This window comes from Sminthopsis crassicaudata, chromosome 1 (assembly GCF_048593235.1).
Source record: "Sminthopsis crassicaudata isolate SCR6 chromosome 1, ASM4859323v1, whole genome shotgun sequence".
NCBI lineage: Eukaryota > Metazoa > Chordata > Mammalia > Dasyuromorphia > Dasyuridae > Sminthopsis > Sminthopsis crassicaudata.
The window spans coordinates 389913790-389932490 of NC_133617.1; the positions used below are offsets into that span (position 1 = coordinate 389913790).

General features: G+C 39.8%; 2 protein-coding genes across 8 annotated transcripts in view; one reads left to right on the forward strand and one right to left on the reverse strand.

The window, feature by feature from the left end:
* Positions 1 to 11312, forward strand: part of IFT140 (intraflagellar transport 140) — a 209010-nt gene extending 197698 nt beyond the window's left edge. For 2 of the 3 annotated variants that reach the window (XM_074279618.1, XM_074279621.1), the window contains 6 exons: positions 940 to 1146; positions 2255 to 2467; positions 2558 to 2724; positions 7638 to 7779; positions 10820 to 11008; positions 11101 to 11312. In XM_074279618.1, the coding sequence (XP_074135719.1) occupies positions 940 to 1146; positions 2255 to 2467; positions 2558 to 2724; positions 7638 to 7779; positions 10820 to 11008; positions 11101 to 11208 (1026 nt within the window). In that variant the 3' untranslated portion in view covers positions 11209 to 11312. Of the gene's footprint in view, positions 1 to 939; positions 1147 to 2254; positions 2468 to 2557; positions 2725 to 7637; positions 7780 to 10819 lie in introns of all 3 variants that reach the window. The other variant, XM_074279619.1, reaches the window with a different exon arrangement.
* Positions 11313 to 11762: 450 nt separating this feature from the next.
* The window catches only part of TELO2 (telomere maintenance 2), a 34877-nt gene continuing 27938 nt past the window's right edge, over positions 11763 to 18701 (reverse strand). For all 5 annotated transcript variants that reach the window (XM_074279622.1, XM_074279623.1, XM_074279624.1 and 2 more), the window contains exons 18-21: positions 18256 to 18355; positions 17621 to 17685; positions 16749 to 16864; positions 11763 to 13459 (exon numbers count right to left, since the gene is read on the reverse strand). In XM_074279622.1, the coding sequence (XP_074135723.1) occupies positions 13356 to 13459; positions 16749 to 16864; positions 17621 to 17685; positions 18256 to 18355 (385 nt within the window). In that variant the 3' untranslated portion in view covers positions 11763 to 13355. The remainder of the gene's footprint in view (positions 13460 to 16748; positions 16865 to 17620; positions 17686 to 18255; positions 18356 to 18701) is intronic.

Genomic DNA, 18701 nt, shown 5'->3' on the forward strand with positions numbered 1-18701 from the left:
CCAGAAATGACTCAGAGGTGGTTAACTCGGCTGCGTTGGGAGGAGTGTCCAGTGAGGAACCCCCGCTGTGTGGCCTAGCGACTGCCCTGAGGTTAGAGGCTGAACAGTGAAAGCATCACAAACCCCAGCCAAAGCCTCCAGTGGGGCCGTGGATATTAGCAGCTGACTTGCATAAAGCCCCTGTGCTCAAACTGGAAGTGTCTGCCTGGAGAGCACAGTTCCTGCTATGGGAGTTCCACTGCAGGGAGAATTCCACACCTAATCCTGTGTAGATTAGAGGCTGACCCGGGCTGTGTCCCACACTGTTCAGGTTCTTAACTGCCCCAAGGAAAAGCCCCGGACATCAGAAGGCGGCTGCACAGCCATGCCGAGATCGGTGTTAGGTCACTTCTGGTTTGGGATGGTTATATTTTCTGGCTTTTTATTTTAATGTGGCTTTGATTTCTCTTCTGATCTGCTGTATTACAAGCAGAGAAGAGCTATCAGCCTGTGCCAGATTCCTCTATCTCAGTGGCTTCTCTGATCCCTGAGTTCTCCCCAGCTCGTCTGGCACAGTGTGCTAGCACCCAACCATCTGTGCTGGTCTTTTTTTTCCTCTCCTTGGAACCGACCTTTTCTGACAAAATTCCAGAATCTCTTCGGCTGGTCAGTTGTGCTTCTAATCCTTGTGGTTTCTTTCAGTCCAGCGTTATTTTTGAGGCTGATTTAACTAATTGGTATTGAGGGTAGAAGGGAGCTTACAATTTCGCTGGTATCTTCTCCACCATCTTGGCTCTGCCCCCCAAGAACCCACTCTTTCTGAAAGGAGAGGAGAGTAACCAGGCCTATACAAAGATCCAAGGAAGACAAGGGCAGATTCATGAGTGCACTCTGCCTCAATAGCATGGTGAACAATGTACAAGGGACAATAAGGTCTTAGTTTCTGTTGTTTGATTTCAGTACCAGGATGCCCTTCAGCTTTGTCTAGAGCAAAACATGATCATCACTGAGGAGATGGCGGAAAAGATGACAGTCTCTAAAGAGTCTAAGGACCTCTCTGAGGAATCACGGCGCGAACTGCTGGAACAAATTGCAAACTGCTGTATGCGTCAAGGCAACTACCATTTAGCTACCAAGAAGTACACTCAAGCAGGAAATAAACTGAAGGTAAACCTGGTCATGGCAGGGACAGTGTTCATAATGGGGATCTATGAGAGAGTATCACAGGGTGCTGAAAGAGCTAATGAGTTTGGTTACTAGGTACTAAATGGCTTTCATATGTCAGAATGATTACTGAAAATAACCACAGAGCATCTCTTGCACATAAAGAAGAAAATATTGATTTTCCTGCAACTTTTTTTTCCCTTTCCTAATCATCTTAGTTCAAATTCATATCACCTCTTGCCTGGATTTACTCCCCTATCTCAAGTCTTTCTGCAGTCTGGTCTATCCTTTACACAGATATCAAAGTGTTTTCCTTCAGCACAGATCTGATCATGGTACATCCCAACTAAACAAACTCTCATGGTTCCTACTGCTGCTATGAAAAAATACAAACTCCTCTGTGTGGCTTTTGAAGAACATCAGAATCTGGCACCACTCTCTTTCCCATTATTACATTACTCCCATACTCTGGTCCACTCAAATTGGTCTTTTTATTTCTTAGTTCTAACCCTCTGTTATGCATCTTTGTGTCTCAGCACTGGTTTGTCCCTCACAACTGGAATACAATACTTTCCTTCCTCTACTGGGTCTTGTAAAATTGCTCACTTTCTTCAAACTCAGCTTAAGTGTCCGACCTTCTTCACAAAACTTTTTTAGACCCTCCCACTCCATCCTCCACTTTGCAATAACTCTGTTCCCATCTACCTCCCTTGATAGAGGTAAAGTTTCTGGGAGCAGGATGTTTCACTTCTTCTTTCTCTGTCTCTTGCACCTGGCACACAGGCTAGATGATGAGGAAATGATTGTGTATTATCTCTGCAAGCAGTAGTGAAGAGCTTCTCTGTATTTGTGTATCAAGTGAACTCCTGCAAGATCAGTGAGAAATTATGAGGTTTTTTTTTTTTTTTTTTTTACCAAGATATATCAAAGAATAATGAAGCACTTCACTCTTAGTACAGAATATTGAGGTCTCCCCTACATAGGCAAAAACAAATAACACTAGTTTTTGAGATTTTCTTTGTTGAATTTAACAGCTAGAAAATTTCCTTTTCAATTTATTTCTCAGCCCCATTGTGTTAATGTTGGCCTCTCATGTCTTATCTCTCTCCAGGCCATGAGAGCTCTGCTGAAGTCTGGGGACACCGAGAAAATTGTGTTTTTTGCGGGTGTCTCTAGGCAAAAGGAAATTTATATCATGGCTGCCAACTACTTACAGTCTCTGGACTGGCGCAAAGAGCCAGAGATTATGAAGAACATCATCAGCTTCTACACCAAAGGGAGGGCCTTGGACCTTTTGGCTGGTTTTTATGATGCCTGTGCCCAAGTACATATTCTCTTTTCATTTTGGAGGGTACATGGAAATATGGGAGGTCAAACCTCACACATTCACTCTTGGTTGGTTTTATCTATGCAGGTGGAAATTGATGAATACCAAAACTATGACAAAGCCCATGGAGCACTGACTGAGGCCTACAAGTGCCTTTCAAAGGCCAAAGCAAAGAGTCCCATGGAGCAAGAGACCAAGCTAGCACAGCTACAAAGTAAAATGACTCTTGTGAAAAGATTCATCCAAGCCCGAAGGTAAGTCTTATTGTTATGTTTTAGAATCACAGAAAAAAAACTAATTTCTTCTTTTTAGACCCTAAATGCCAAACCCGGAGCAGTAATGGAAGTTACAAATTTAGATTTGATGTTTTAAAAAATACAAAACTTCCTAACTAATAAAACTATCCAAAAGTGAAATGGACGACCACAAGACATAGTAAGTCTTCTCTCCTTAGAAGTCTTCAAGCAGATGTGAGCTGACTACTTGTCATGTATAATGGGGATTCATTGAATGTTGGCACCAACTGAGGAGTCTGATTCGTAGAGAAAATGTAATGTCAGGAATCATTTCTAGTGCAATGTATCCCTTTATGTACTGAATCAGACACCTTGTATAACCCAAATGATTTGAAAAGGGTTGAGTGTGTGTGTGTGTGTGTGTGTGTGTGTGTGTGTGTGTGTGTGTACTTGCATGTGTGCACATAAAAAAGAGAGGGTATTTATTGTTAGGATTACTAGGTGAGAACTCAGGTTGTCTGGACAGTGACAAGGTGAGAATTCAGGTTGTCTGGACAATTACAAGGTGAGAACTCAGGTTGACTTGATAGAAGGAGCAAGCTCATTGGCTGAAGTGGTTCCTTGCATTATCCCATGCCCATTCTCTGGGAGGATAAAAGAGACAACATTGGGCCTGGAGAGCAGATTGGACTGGAGAAGGACAAGAGTTAAAGAGGAGAGGACTCTGCACTACATCTGGCTTAACGCAGCTCTCTGCAGGAAGGGAAGTCACTTCTCTGGACAAGAGTTAACAGCAACTGCCTGGAGACAACGGTTCGTTACAGGAAGAAGAATCTGTCTGAGAGATTTGAGTAGACACAGCAGATCTCTTCCCAGAGAGCGATCCAGCAGCTTCTGGAGACGACAGCTCGCTACATTTGGCGCCCAACGTGGGGCAAGGACTTTTGCTTATCCTGACAAGAGGAGCTAGACCAGACCTTCGCAATTTGGCGCCCAAACAGGGACAGACACGGTCCTGATTTCAATGGAAAAGCCTCCCATCCAGATCTCAGTCTCTCTGACCCAGAACCGTGAGTAACGAGGAAACTTTGTTAAAGATTAAGTGAGCGTGCTAATAGATAAATAAGGAACTTAACTTGTTAACGGTTAAACCAGCTATCTCTTATAGCTGAAATGGGGCAGATGTTAGCTAAATTCAATCCCTGGACCTCAGCCGACTCAACCCCAGCCCCAGAAGCAACCTCAGCTCCGCCCCCATTCAGGAGTGGTACTATAGAGAGTATAATCAAGATAATTGAGGAGCAGAGTTTACTTGTAACCTGGGTACAGATTGCTAAACTCTTGGCTGCATTAAGACGCACATCCCCTTGGTTCTTAGAGGAAGAAAAGATAGATATAGATAAATGGAAGCTAGTGGGATTTGAAATGAAAGAATTTCATGCAAAAAATGGGCCTCGTTCAATTTCTGCAGAAGTATTTTATATCTACAACATAGTTCAATTAGCCTTAAACTATCAAGCAAGTTGTAGGAGAAGGAAAAGTTTTAAAAATCAACAGAGGAGGAAGTGTGAGGAAAAAAGGAAAGATCAAGATCTTGCCCTAGAGCAAGAGGATTTAAATGAGGAATTAGGGTATGATTCTCTTGAAGAAGCTTCAATCCTGCCTAGAGAACAGATTATTGACAGACCCACATCAACCCCACCTTCAGAGGTGGAGGAAGAAGGAGGGGAAGAGGCAGAAACACAAACAGAATTGCCTGTGAAGCAGCCTAAGCCTATGACAAGATTAGAAAAAGCATTGGTTAAAGCTAAGAGAGAAGGACAGGATATAAGTGATTTTATACATGCATATCCTGTGATTGAAAATATTGACTCTGTAGGTCAAAAAAGGAGAAGATATGCACCTTTAGATTTGAATAAAATTAAGGATTTGAAAAAAGGTTGTACCCTTTATGGGGCTACATCAGCTTATGTTAAAATGTTACTAGATGGTTTGTCTTATGAAGTCCTAACCCCAAATGATTGGAAATCCATAGCAAGGATATGCCTGGAACCTGGAGAAAATTTATTATGGCTTGCGAAATTTCATGAATTATGTAAAATTCAAGTCAGATGCAATTTGGAAATAGGAGTTAACACACAATTCACTTTTGAGCACTTGGCTGGTGAAGGTCAGTATGGAGAGAATTCAGAACAGATTAATTATACCATGACAATATATGAGCAAATTGCTAAGGCTGCAATAAAAGCTTGGGGTGTCCTCCCTGGACAGAAAGATCGGGGAGAGGCTTTCACTAAAATAGAGCAAGGTCCCAATGAACCTTTTGCAGATTTTGTGGGACGCTTGCAAACTGCTGTCAAAAGAACTATTGGAGAAAATTCAGCTACAGAAATAATGACCAGACATCTGGCTAAGGAAAATGCCAATGAGATTTGCAGAAGAATTATATGGGGATTAGACAAAGATGATCCTTTAGAGGCGATCATAAGACGCTGTGCTACAGTGGGAACAAATGCTTTTTACACCCGGACAATGATGAATGTGGAAAGGCAGGGTCCCTCCTGGCAAGGGACTTCTAGAGAAACTCGGCGATGTTTTCAATGTGGAAAAATTGGACATCTAAGAGCTCAGTGTAGGTATGGAGATACAGTGAGAAGACAGGGTGAAAGAAGACCTAAAACCCCATGTCCAAAATGCAACAGAGGACTCCATTGGGCATCAGAGTGTAGAATAATTCAGGGAAATGGGATGAGGGGCCCAGGTCCAGGGCCCCAGGCAAAAAAGACTTGGGGCATGATGGCAGCTGATGTTACACCCAAAGAGCCTTTAGAAGGCCAGGACTCTGATTTGATCAACCAGCAGAAATGCAATCACATGGCAGAAAAGGATTACCTGATAAGTCAGCCAAAAGGCAATCAGATTGCAAAAATGGATTACACTTGGGGAGAATACAGGCCTTTTAAACCAACAGGGCTGTGTCCAGTGCAAACAACTCCAATGTAATTGCCATATGATGAGAAGAGATTTAGAAAGTGGTAAATAGAAGGAAATTAGATAGGTTAACTGCCTGGGAGAGAGGGTTTGCTTGTATTTTTTCAGATGGAGAAGGAATCATGGGTGCCAATGAGTCGTATTTGCCTTGTCCATCAGAGAGAGACAGAAAAAGAGAAAGACCTCAAAATAAAGGAGAAAATCTAAGAAACATCTTACACCGAAAGAGCATGGCTAATAATAGGACTGTTAAAGAACTTTAAAACCAGCAGGAATCATTGGACTTCCTAACACAAGATGAGACTAATGGACAATGGACTTATGGACATTTATAAATTCTCAATTTATAATTATTTGATTATGTTATTTGTTATATACTTCTAGCATGTATTATGTTACTATGTTACTATGTGCTTATGTAATTTATGTAATTACGTGTAATACCTCCCATATTGATGGATTTATGTCAAGGTCATGACTATCCTATGTTCTAAATCAAAAGAAAGGGGGAGATGTTAGGATTACTAGGTGAGAACTCAGGTTGTCTGGACAGTGACAAGGTGAGAATTCAGGTTGTCTGGACAATTACAAGGTGAGAACTCAGGTTGACTTGATAGAAGGAGCAAGCTCATTGGCTGAAGTGGTTCTTCCCAGAAGCCCTTGCATTATCCCACGCCCATTCTCTGGGAGGATAAAAGAGGCAACAGTGGGCCTGGAAAGCAGTCTGCCTGGAGAAGGATAAGAGCTGGAGGAGATTCAGAGCCAGGATTCAAGGAGAGGTCTCTGCATTACATCAGGCCTGACGGGGCTCTCTGAAAGAAGGGAAGTCACTTCTCTGGACAAGAGTTAACAGCAACTGCCTGGAGACAACGGTTCACTACAGGAAGAAGAATCTGTCTGAGAGATTTGAGTAGACACAGCAGATTTCTTCCCAGAGAGCGATGTGGCAGCTTCTGGAGACAACAGCATGCTACAATTTATAAAAGCCAAAGTCCACTCCAACTATTACAGATTAACAATGGTGCTTCTAAAAATCCCCAGCTAACCTGAAGTCCATGCCGGTGATCTCCTGAGATCTCCTCTAATAAAAACAACAGAGAGCACTAGAGATTTTAATCTTTCTGCTGAATAATTTACTTTTCAAGGCCTATATATACCTTATTCCAATAGTGTTGCCATTGCTCAAATTATTAATGGTAATCACTTTCAAAGCGGGGGGTACATTCTTTGATGATAAATCCTTGTCCTTGATTTTGGGGATAAATATAGTGATAGTTAATATTTATGTGGCACCTACTGTGTGCTAGACTCTGTGCTTAGTGCTTTGATTATCGTCTCATTTGATCCTCACAACCATCCTGAGAGGTAGGTGTTATCATATTAACTCCATTTGACAGATGAAGCAACTGAAGCAAACATAGGGTAAGTGACTTGCCCAGGGTCACACAACTAGTAAGTGTTTGAGGCTGGACTTCCTGACTTTAGGCCCAGTATTTTATCCACTGCAACACCAAGCACTGGTTAGAAGAATGAGCTTTGAATGGCATTTTTAGTCAAAGCAAGATTGGACTAGAGCATTGGGCTTGTAAAATGGCTCTGAAAGCATCTCTCAAAAACAATTGGCAGGAATTTTTTGAAGAATCGCAGCATGGTGGCAGTGGTTTTCCAAGTTGAATACTTTAAGGAAAAGTATAAGTACATTAATATTGGTTTCTTTAAAAATCCACCTCATCATCTTTATTTTCGTAAAGAAAATAACGATTACCTGTGAGGAAATACTGCAATAGTTTCACTCTATCTAGGCCCTAAAAGTTACTCTTTAAGGGACAATCACCTGCTAAGATTTTGCATGCTTTACAAATGAAACCAAGAGGGGAATTTGGGTCCCTTTAACTACTTTATCAAGAATGTGTGATTCAGAATGACTTTCCTCTCACCAGGACTTACACAGAAGACCCAAAAGAGGCAGTTAAGCAATGTGAGCTTCTCCTAGAAGAGCCAGATCTGGATATTACTATCCGAATAGGGGATGTCTATGGATTCCTTGTTGAACATTACCTGCAAATGGAAGAATACCAAATGGTAAGTGTTGAATTAGTAAGGTTATATAAGGAATTTGCTGGCTTCAGTGGCCACGAGTATAGGAGTTAAAATTGATCTCAATTTGTTGTATCCCAATATTCTTGTGAATATTCTTCTATCACTCTGGTTTTCCAATTCAGCTTATCAATAAACATTTATTAGGCATTTAATATATGTAAGACATTATGCTAAGTGCTTGGATGGAAACACAAAAACAAAATGGTTCTTGGTCTCAGTTTTAAAAAAATCACAAGAAACAAATATCAAGAGTATCTAGAGAAATAATTTTTTAAAAACTCAAGAATGATAGAGATTTGGCCTTACATGATTTCAAATCCTAGGATAAACAAGTAATTATCAACACTTTCTAGTAATGGATAAGAAATAAGAAAAGTTGCTCAGTGAAAGAAATTAGGTAAGCAAACCATAGAAGGTAAGACTTAGCACTCTAATATTTGATTACCCAAATAAATCATAAAGTGCCAGAGAAAGAACTCTATTTTAGTAATAGCTGCTGGGAAAACTAAGTGGCTATAGCAAAAACAGTTTTAGAACAGCAGTTATCACACTAAATTCCAAATGGAAAAATAAATTTAACATAATTATATTCTTTAAGAAAAAAGCATAGGAAAATATGTTATAATAACAACTCATAGTTGTGATAAGGGATGGATGCATTTATAACCAGAAACAATAGAGAGAATATGACTAAATAAAAATGATTACTTTATGTAATATCAAAAACCTTTTGCACAAATAAATGCAGCCAGAATAAAACACAGACTTGACTAAATATCTGAAAAAAAAAAAAGATCAATGAAATTGAAACAAAAGATCTTCAATAAATTGAAACAAATCTTAACCTTATGAGCCATTTGCTCTTCTCAACAATTCAGTGATTCAAAGCAATTCCAGAGATAACATCTATGCTATACACATCCAGAGAAAGAATTATGGAGACTGAATGTGGATTGAAGCATAGTGTTTTCACCTTTTTGTTGTTGTTTGCTTTTTTTTTTTCTTTCTCGTAAATTTTTTCCTTTTGATCTGATTTTTCTTGTACAACATGACAAATAATGGAAAAATGTTTTAAAGAATTCTCCATATTTAACCTATATCAGGGAAGGGGGTATAACAGAGAAAAAAATTGGAAGTTTTATGAAAATGGATGTTAAAAAACTATCACTTCATATATTTGGAAAAATAAAATACTATTTTTTAAAAATAATAAATTAAAATTGAATGAAGTGTCAATAAATAGAAAAGAATATGATTCACCAAATATATATAGATATATGATAAGCCATTTGTTTATAAACTAACATCAGAATATGTTTTCAAAATAAGTGCTTGAAATAGCCCACAATCAGAGAAATGAAAATTAAGATAACTCTGAAGTAACACTTCAAACCCATCAATTGGCAAAGATTGCAAAAATTGTTGCTGATAGAGATGAAAGAAAACAGTCACTTTTTCTACTTTTTCCACTACTGGCGAATCTATGAAAACAAGAGATGAAATTGTGTGAGAAAATTTTGACCCAGTAATCTTACTATTGAGTTTATATCTTGAGGAAATTACTAATAAGACCTATGCAAATAAAAATATTCATAGCAATACTCTGTAAAATAAAAAAATTGAAAACATGCTATAGGCCTAATTGGGTAATAACTAAACAAAATGGCATGTAAAAAGTAAATAAATATAAGTCATAATAAATGAAATATACATGAATTTACTTCATGAAATGATAAAGAATGAAACTAAGCCAGTATAACTATATAATTACTATATCTGTGTAAATGAAAACAATTTTAAATGGTAACACAACCCATATAAAAAACATTGAAAAATGATGTTAATTTATAAAGCACATATCCATCCTTTTTCTTAACAAATGGAAACATACTAAAGTGTGAGATTACATGTACATCAATCACAATTACTCCTTTATATTATTTAATCCTTATTGCATTAACACTGGAATTTTATAATGTGGGATATTCACTTGGAAGTATTCTTTGGGGTCCTTTGATATATTAAAACAATTATCAAAAATGTTTTTGGTTTTTTTTTTTTAATCTTCAGGGGTTCTCCATATTATATAGACTAAGATCCAGGTATTAGGACCCTTCATAATCTGGTTTTGGCTTATCTCCCCAGTTCCCTGTATTATAGGAACCTCCAACTATACTTAAAATGTCCCCAGAATCCATTTCATCCTTTCATACCTCATATTTTCTTATGCAGTTCTTTTGGACATTCTTATCTGCATAAATCCCATACATGTGTATAAACAGATATTTTTTGAATGTTGATTAGGAAAAAAAACAATTCTCCTCTTATTGCTTGTCTCTTTTAAGAAACAGCAGATGTTCCAATAAATATATCTAACTTTTAAAAGGCTATTTTACTTTACTTGAACAAATATGTATATGAAGGCAGGCCCTCAGTGGGGTGGGACAGGAACCTTTAAGAGTTCTGTGCTCTTGATCTATTTGTTTTTAAGCCTCTATTACACCCTACCTGACTGTGCTCTAGCTTATCCACAGAAGTCATCCCTATATAATATAATTTGCAGAACAGGACATTTCAGCATACAAAGAAATTGTTATTGAAAATTATATAGCTTTGGAGGGTATCAAAGCAAGTATATTAAAAAAGGTCTCAAATTCAGTAGTTTTTAGTGATCTAATTATCATTGAGTTTTCATCAATCATTGAGTCTGAAATATTAATGCATGTCACTTATAACTTGCTGACGACACCATAAGACTCTTAACAAAAGCTGAGGAACAATTCTGCACTAACTTCTAGGTATGACTATGGTTCTTCCATCAATTTAAAAATATTAAAACTATTCTGGCTCTCTTCAGTAAAAACTGAATTCTTTTCCAAATCTACTATAATAAATAGTTTTCCAGGCTCTGTAGCTCATATTAGCATGATACACATGGAGGATAATCAGAGTATAACTAATTATACCTGTCTTAGTTGTTGTAGGTATGGTGTTGGCAAATAACTAGCTGTTTTTGACACAGGCCTATAAATACCTTGAGGAGATCCGGAAGAGGCTTCCATCTGCAAACCTGACCTACTATGTGAACCAACGGACCATGGATGCAGTACATCGAGGACTGGGCATCCCACTGAGTCGCATCATGCCTGAGCGAATTCGCCATAATAGCATAGAAGATGGCAAGGAAGTAGATGAAGAAGTGATAGAGGAGGTAGAGGATGATTCCTAACTGCCCAGATACACAGCAGTTAGCAGTTAAATAATATTACATCATTGACTTGCTTTATCTGTGTACTCCTACAGCTGGAAAAGCCAATCATTGCTGACGAGAGGGGAAAAGACCCAAATTGTTTGTTTAAGCACCCAGATTTGCAGCAAGAAGTGGGAAACTTCAAGGGTGGAGATGCCTGAAGGGAAATCAGACTTTTACTGGTCGTGGTGGTGGTTTTGTTTTTTAAAATTTCCACATTGTAAAAAATTATGATTTTATATTTTAAAAGTTGTTTTTATCTTTATGCCTTAGTTGTTTTTATTCTATGAATTTTAGGTGGCATACAAGCTTTGCCTTTGGATGAGAGGCTCTATGGCCCACATACCATTTGGAATTCAATCCTCACAGAATCTTAGCTTCTCTCTTGAAATTTCTACATTAGGATGAAAGTTATCCAAAATCCAAGGAACAGAATGATACTGTCTTTTTTAGAATTCAAACAAGGGTGGGAGTGAAAGTGCAAAGCAGTTCTGTATTTAAAAAAAAATTGGGGACTAGACTTAAGACTTCATCCAATATACTATCAATCAAGGTAGCAAACAATCTAATAATAGGGTAGCCCCTTCCTTTGTACCTAAACTCTTTTAAGAGCTGCCTGGAGAAGTGGTGTCAAATTCAAATAGAAACAGATCCCTAGACTGCATATTGATTTGGAAAATATAAATTTAACAAAATGAAAATGTAACACCACCACGATGTTATAACATTTTTTATTAAATGTTATTAAACATTTCCCAGCCCTGTTTTCATCCAGTTCTGGATAGGCTGGGCCCTCTGCTGGCAGGATTGATAGACAGCTTTGGCCTAGATCATTAGTGGTTAGATTTCGTGCCTGAGATTCCCACAATCATTGTCTGAGGACTTGAATCCATCTCTTTCTGACTTCAAAGCCAGTTCTGTATCAGTAACACTAATGTAAGGACAAGGCGGAGCTAAAGCTGATGATGCTGGTGGCTTCCAATGAGTTCTCCTTGTATTGGGGGAAGATGATAGGCCTGGGCCTCTGTACTCCAACAGGAGGGGTGGCTGGCCCTTAATGCTACTTCCTACATTGGTGTTTCCTTAGCTCTGAATTCCTTTCCTCCAGTCGTTGGACACAAAGTAATCTCATGGAGAATGAATTCAGCTGTGTCTAAAGAACCTTTTGTCAGACTGTGCTTAGCTTCTTTAAGAGGCAGACAGGTTTAATATCATGTTCCCTATGAGGGTGTTGAGACCCAGGAGTCCCTTAAGAACTCCTTCATGACGTACGGAAAGCTACATTTTCCCCCTTCCTCTCCATTCTAGTTCTGGCTATAAAGGTCCTTGCCCTTTCTCTCTTCTCAGGGTCATCACAAGGCTTATGTTTTCCTTTACAGCTCACTTGAGAATGCTATAAATTGGCAAACGTGCAATGGAATGAAAATGATAGGAAACTAGCCCAGCAAATTGGTCACCTCAACAAATCTAGTCTGAGCAAAGCTTGCTCCATGGGTATGCTGCAGAGACCACATCAGAGAAACCAGTCTAGGCCGGTACCCCTTCAAGACCCGGGAACTTTGCTGTGGGTGGGGTGGACAGAGAGGACAACCTTTATATTCTGCCCTACAGCTATGCCTCTGGGAAAAAGAGCAGCATCAGGGTCAGAGCTCACAGTCTACTCTATGGGGGCACAGTCCTCAGATCCAATTTCGGAGTAGTTCTCTTCAAACAGAGAACTAATGCTGCATAGTAGTAATGCCTCATTCTGCTTTTCCATTCCTTTCCTTCCCCTTCAGTTCTTCTTACAACTAGTAGTTGACAGGGGAGGGGGGCAGATGGGGATGTTAATGGGAAGAAATTTCACAGGAGGCAAGACCCTTCTTTTTTTAGCTTTATGATCACACCACACCTTTCACCCCTAATAAGGTTCAATGAAACAATGAAACAAAAATCTTGGAGGTGGCTGCTGCTTCTGGGATGTAGGCTACTCCTTCTATAGCCATTAGTGACCAGTTCTGCTCCTGCAGTTTTAATACAGAGGCTATACAGGGTTTGCTGTATTTTTAGCTGAAGACTCAAAAAACACACCAGGCTAAAAATAGCATATTCAGTGTGCAGGGGGAGGGGAGGAAGAAAGCAACTCTACTGCGTTTTCCTGCATCTGTACACTCAGTACCGGATATCAATATTTCACAGAGTTGGCTGCCACTACAAAGCCCAGATGTCAGGCCCCCGTTTCTCCCTGCCTTCCTCTTTGCCAGCCAGGTGATGGCCCAAAAACCCTTTTGGGCCACCTGTAGGGCCAGGTTAAGGGCAAATGGATTGACTAAGAACCAACTATTTGGAGTTTGTCTTTTAGCTTCTCCATCAATAGGAGTGCCTGCATGGCCAGCTTCCTACAGTCTTCATCTGGGTCATTCTCTGTTACAGCTGTAAAAGAAACAAAAATCACATGTTCACAATACTTTGTCTTAAAATGAAAAAGCCTAAGTCCCTGCCAGGCTCCATCCATCATTTTACACATTCAAAGGCTATAAAATATTCTAAATTGAAAAGTAATGAAACTAGGGCAAACTGGCTACCTAGTGAGCCTGGAATTCTTGAATTCCATGATAAACACTCTATGAGTTCTAAGATGATTACCCAGAGGGAGGGGGGGGAAAAAAGCCCAGATAACTAACTCCATTTCCACTTAAAAAATCAGTAGTTAAATGTATTCTTCCTGAGTAAACCCTGTGTTGAATCTCTCAAGACTCAATGATTGATCATTTAATCAGTCTTAACTAGAGATTAAAGCATTCAGAGATGCATAAACTAAACCAAGTAGCCTGAATTTTACCTGACAATCAGTTCTGCTTGCTTGGGTCTGGGGGAAGAATTAGCTAACATTTACCAAGTACTCACTATATGGAAAGTTGTCAATAATGGTAAATGGCACTTTAAGGTTTTCAAAGAGCTTTACAAACATCTCATTTTCCCCTCAACAATCCTGAGAGAGGTAGGTGCTATTATCCCCATTTTATAGTTGAAGAAACTGAGGTAAAGGCTAACTGGATCACACTGCTACTAAGCATCTGAGGCTGGATGTGAACTTGGGTCTTCCTAACTCCAGGTCAAGCGTAGACGTGTATCTTTCCTGGAAGAAGAACTCTGCCATCTCAGCCACTGGCATGTGGAAAGCTCAGGCCACTAAATCATCAGTGCTAATGCTGGGGGGAGGGAGGGGATTCCGTGGGAACTTACTTTCTTTGGAGATCTTCCACCCACTTCAGGAAACCTGGTACCTTACTTACATTACCTCAGACTTTATAAGCAATAGGTAGGCACTTGAAACATTTATTGAGATTTTTAAAGTGATGGTACTATCTATTCTCTGTATGGATGAGGAATACCATTTGGAGACCTTCCCAGGGAAAGTCTAGGATAAAAATTTAGAATCTTAATTCCTCACTACAAAAGTCACTTATCTTTTAAACTCTTGACTATGCATGGGAAACTTTGCTGGCAGCTATTATTTCAGGGGATTTTAATGAGTTTGGCAAAGTAAAAAACCAGGATGCACTCAGGATGTCCAAGTGGGGAGAGACTGGAACAGCAGGGAGGCCACAAGAGGAAATCCTGTACGCACAGGCCATATGCTCCCAACACAACCTCAAGTCCTGCCCAGCCAGAACTCATGCTGGGGAATGGGATTATTTTTGCCAGTCTAGCTCCAGCCTTCTGATCCCAACTCAATGCTACCCTGAGGGGGAAGCAAAAGAACAGGACCAGAGTCCTTAATGAAACTACAAAGTGCCTTAATGTCCCTTTGATGTTCCCATCTCTTCATAATGGCAATAACTACTCATGCTTATGTAGTGCTTTAAGAATTATAAAGCACTAATAAAAAAAAAAAATTACAAAGCACTTTTCCCACAACAATGTGAACTACCTAGATAATTATCTCCATTTTGCAGCCAAGAAAACCAAGGCACAATGAGTTTAATTTCCCTGATATCACCCAGCTAGTGTCAAGGCTTGAAGACCAATCTTCTGAATGAAATTGGTTCCCTTTCCACAACACCATACCAAATGGAACTTCTCCTGGAGAAGGCTCAGCCTCACATGCTGTTGCCAAACTTACTGCCACAGCTCTGGGCACTCCAGAGGAAGGCAGGCCAGCACCAAAAAAACCATGAATTGAAAAGTCAGTCAAGTCTTCCCACCACCTCCCTTAATGCTTCCTAGTCACTCTGTAGCTCCATAACTGCCAAGAATTAAGAGGGGAATTCCCTCCCCAGAACTTTGGCAGGAAGCCTGTCATTTGCAAAGAACAAATTTTATGAGAACAAATTAAATCAATGTAGGGAAAGGGTTGCACTAAATCAAGGGAAGTCAGAATGTACAAAGGTAACAATGGATTCATCGACTAGAATACTTCTTCCACAGACACAGCCATCTGAGACTGACAGAGGAGGAAGGAACAGGAGGTCTGTCTATGTTCCATGGAGGATGTACTCGGTCTCCTTTTAATGAGGCAGAAGACACATGGGAAATCAACTACCAGGGTTCTTTGCATGCTAGCCCCAGGCTCCAGTTTGAGCCATCTAAAATAATTCTCAAGCCCTATTAAAGGCTCAATTAAACATCCTTGGGTTTGTTTTTTGTTTTTTTTTTTTCCTAAAATAAAAGCACCAAGAGGGCAAAAAGTATCATACTGGAATACCATTTATATTCATTAGAACTGAGAGCTGTGAAGTTTAGGGGTATTGATGTGAAAATTCATTCTTCATAGATCATATATTCTGAATAGACTTTTCAAGGTGATTAAGCAATTTAAATCACTGAATTTCCTAGGGAAATACAGATTTAAAAGGATTGGCCTCCTACAGCCAATGAGTAGATTCTGGAAACAAACTCCCTGTGGTGACAGGCAGCCATGTCCTGCTGCTCTGGAAGGAAGCCCCATGGACCCACCCAGAATTCCTCTCCAAAGTCAGCAATGTGTCATCTCAGGTTCCCATTGCTGGCCCTCCCTTTTACAGGCACCACATGAACAGAATGGACAAGTCCAAGATAAGTCTTTATTTCTATCTTCCCGTGGTCCTGTGAAGTAACTGAACATTCACTCACAAAATCCCTAAACAGCAGCAATAATGAGGAAATCTGAACTTCCTGTTCCTTTGAAACCTAAGTATTCAATACAAGCCGGTAGTATAGTAGTTACTATTACCTCACACTAACCCCATGTATTTGGAATGTGGCTAGGAATGCTGTGTGCTGGTCCCCTGTGTGAACTACACTAAGACAACATAATTGATAGAAGAATGGGAACACTCAGCATGTAAAAGTAAAGCTACCCAGGCTCAAGAAAAGTGCTGCTTCCTGGATGACCATGGACTAGTCACTTCTCTCAAAGACCCATTTTCTTTAACTATAAAATGGGCATATTAACATTCAGACTAATTACCACATACAGATGCTGTGAGGAAAATGCTTTATAAATTAAGTCCTATATAAATTTGAGTTATTACTATTAGCTATTACCTAATTACCTAACTATTACCATATCACTGAATTCAAAGCCAGTCTTTTCTTCCCCCTGGCAGTTCACACCTGCTATACTCTTGTCAGTTACCCTGATCCACAGGCCATTTTGAGTATTGTCCAATAAAGAACCCCTCTCACAGTCACCTTCTTTCTACACCAGGCAAGGTTCAGTCACCACGGAGAAGCTTACCTGCCAGCCAAGACCTGGTTTCTAGGAGCTCATCTGTCAGATCTTCAAGAAGGCGCTCTGCGGGAACACTCCAGAGTATGGAAGAGATGGAGTACAGAAGGCCTTGACGCACATAACTGCCATGCAATGATAAATAGATGAGTCAAGTCAGACTCAAATTTCTTGTCCTCCGCCCATTACATTTGCTGCCTTTAACTTTGTCAGGCTTCTGCAGCAGAAGTTAAGTTCCTAGCAAATAAAAACTATCACTGTCCTAAAGTAGCTGGTACACAAGAGGTCTCTTCAGAATTGTAGATTCTACTAAACAGACATTTCTTACTGATCACTAAGGCTGATTCTAACAGCTCTATTCTGGGGCAGCTAGGTGGTGCAGTGGATAGAGCACCAACCCTGAAGTTAAGAGGACCTGAATTCAAATCTAGCCTCAGACACTTACCACTTCCTAGCTGGGTGACCCTGGACAAGACACTTAACTTCAATTGCCTCAGCAGAAAAAACAAAAACCCAACAACTCTACTATCATTAGGCTGGAAACAGGCTTCTATATTTTTCTACACCCTATATAGTAAAGAAAGTTACCAGCCCCAAAAAGGACCAGCAGGTCATCATGTACATAGACTTCCAAAGAAAGCAGTAATGGCTATATTTCGTGCCTCTAGAATTGTCCAAATGAAGCTGTTCCTCATCTAAATCAGTCCCTTTGAAGACTTAATTGCATACTTCTCTCTTATGGAAGATTACAATATGATATTTAAGCAAACTTCAAACTGACCCCTGCAGAATTATTCTCCCTCACCAACAATTCATTGTATCTTAAGTGCCCATAAAAATTCTTTGAAGATGGGAAGATATCCACCAGAAGACACACTCACGCATCGGTATGAAAACGAAGTGCCCACACAAACTCCAACAGCGTCTTTCCCATTGGCACAGCTGCCTAGAAACACAAACCACAGCTGTTAGGATATGTGTCACCCCATGGAACTGGCATGCAAAAGGTAAACATTAAGTGTGACCTCTATAGAGAGGGTCTAGAGCTGGCTTTTGATTCAGTTCCCTGGATTCCTTCATTAATAGCTTATAACGGGTCCAGAATTACACAATCCCACTATATGAGCTTAATGTTACCTTGTACTTCCTTCTCTGAACTCAGAATCAAGTGACCATTAACTAAGAGTTAAGACTGAGGTCAGTCCTGGCCCAGTTCAAGGGATCAGACTAACCTCTTGCAAGGTCCTTGTTGTCCCTGGATTTTAGATTTCTTCTTAGTAAAATAAAAAAATTAAATTATTTTTAAGGTCCTTCCTCTGACAGACTATTATTTAAGGCATCCTAAGACCACTTTTAGTCAGATTTCAAACAGAATTCTATTCCTTAGGTAGCTGAAACCTCAAGCCATCCACCAATCAGGATTTATAATTCCATTTCCCCAATTCATCTTATAAAGGTAAAAGCTCTAAGCATCACCAAAAACAGGTCTAGACTGCATACCTTTCTCTGCACTTACTGTGGTATTAATGGCAAAATACATCAGGATTCCCACAGTGTGAACTAGTCTTCCCAGGACCAAAGAATCATCTCCCAAGAGGTCAAAAGTCACAAGAGGCCTGCAATATAGAACTGAGTGAGTTCTCGTGTCTAGCCAAATTTGGATTTCAAATAATAGGTCCATTCCCTTCTAGATCTACTCAAGGAGAATTAACTGGCTTTTCTTAGTAACTCCTCCAGCAAAGTTCCTTAAAGCCTGCCTCCTCCATCATGAGGCAAAAAAAAAAAAAAAAAAAATGAGAAACTGCCCCAAGGCTGAAACCCTGAGCTTCCTACATCACATCAGAGCCCATCCCCACTCCTTCTGAAGACTCACAGCTACCCAATTTCTGTCTTTTAGGAATGAACTGGAAAGGTGATGAAATGATGAGGCCCTGGGGTAACCTAATTCCTTCCACACTTCTA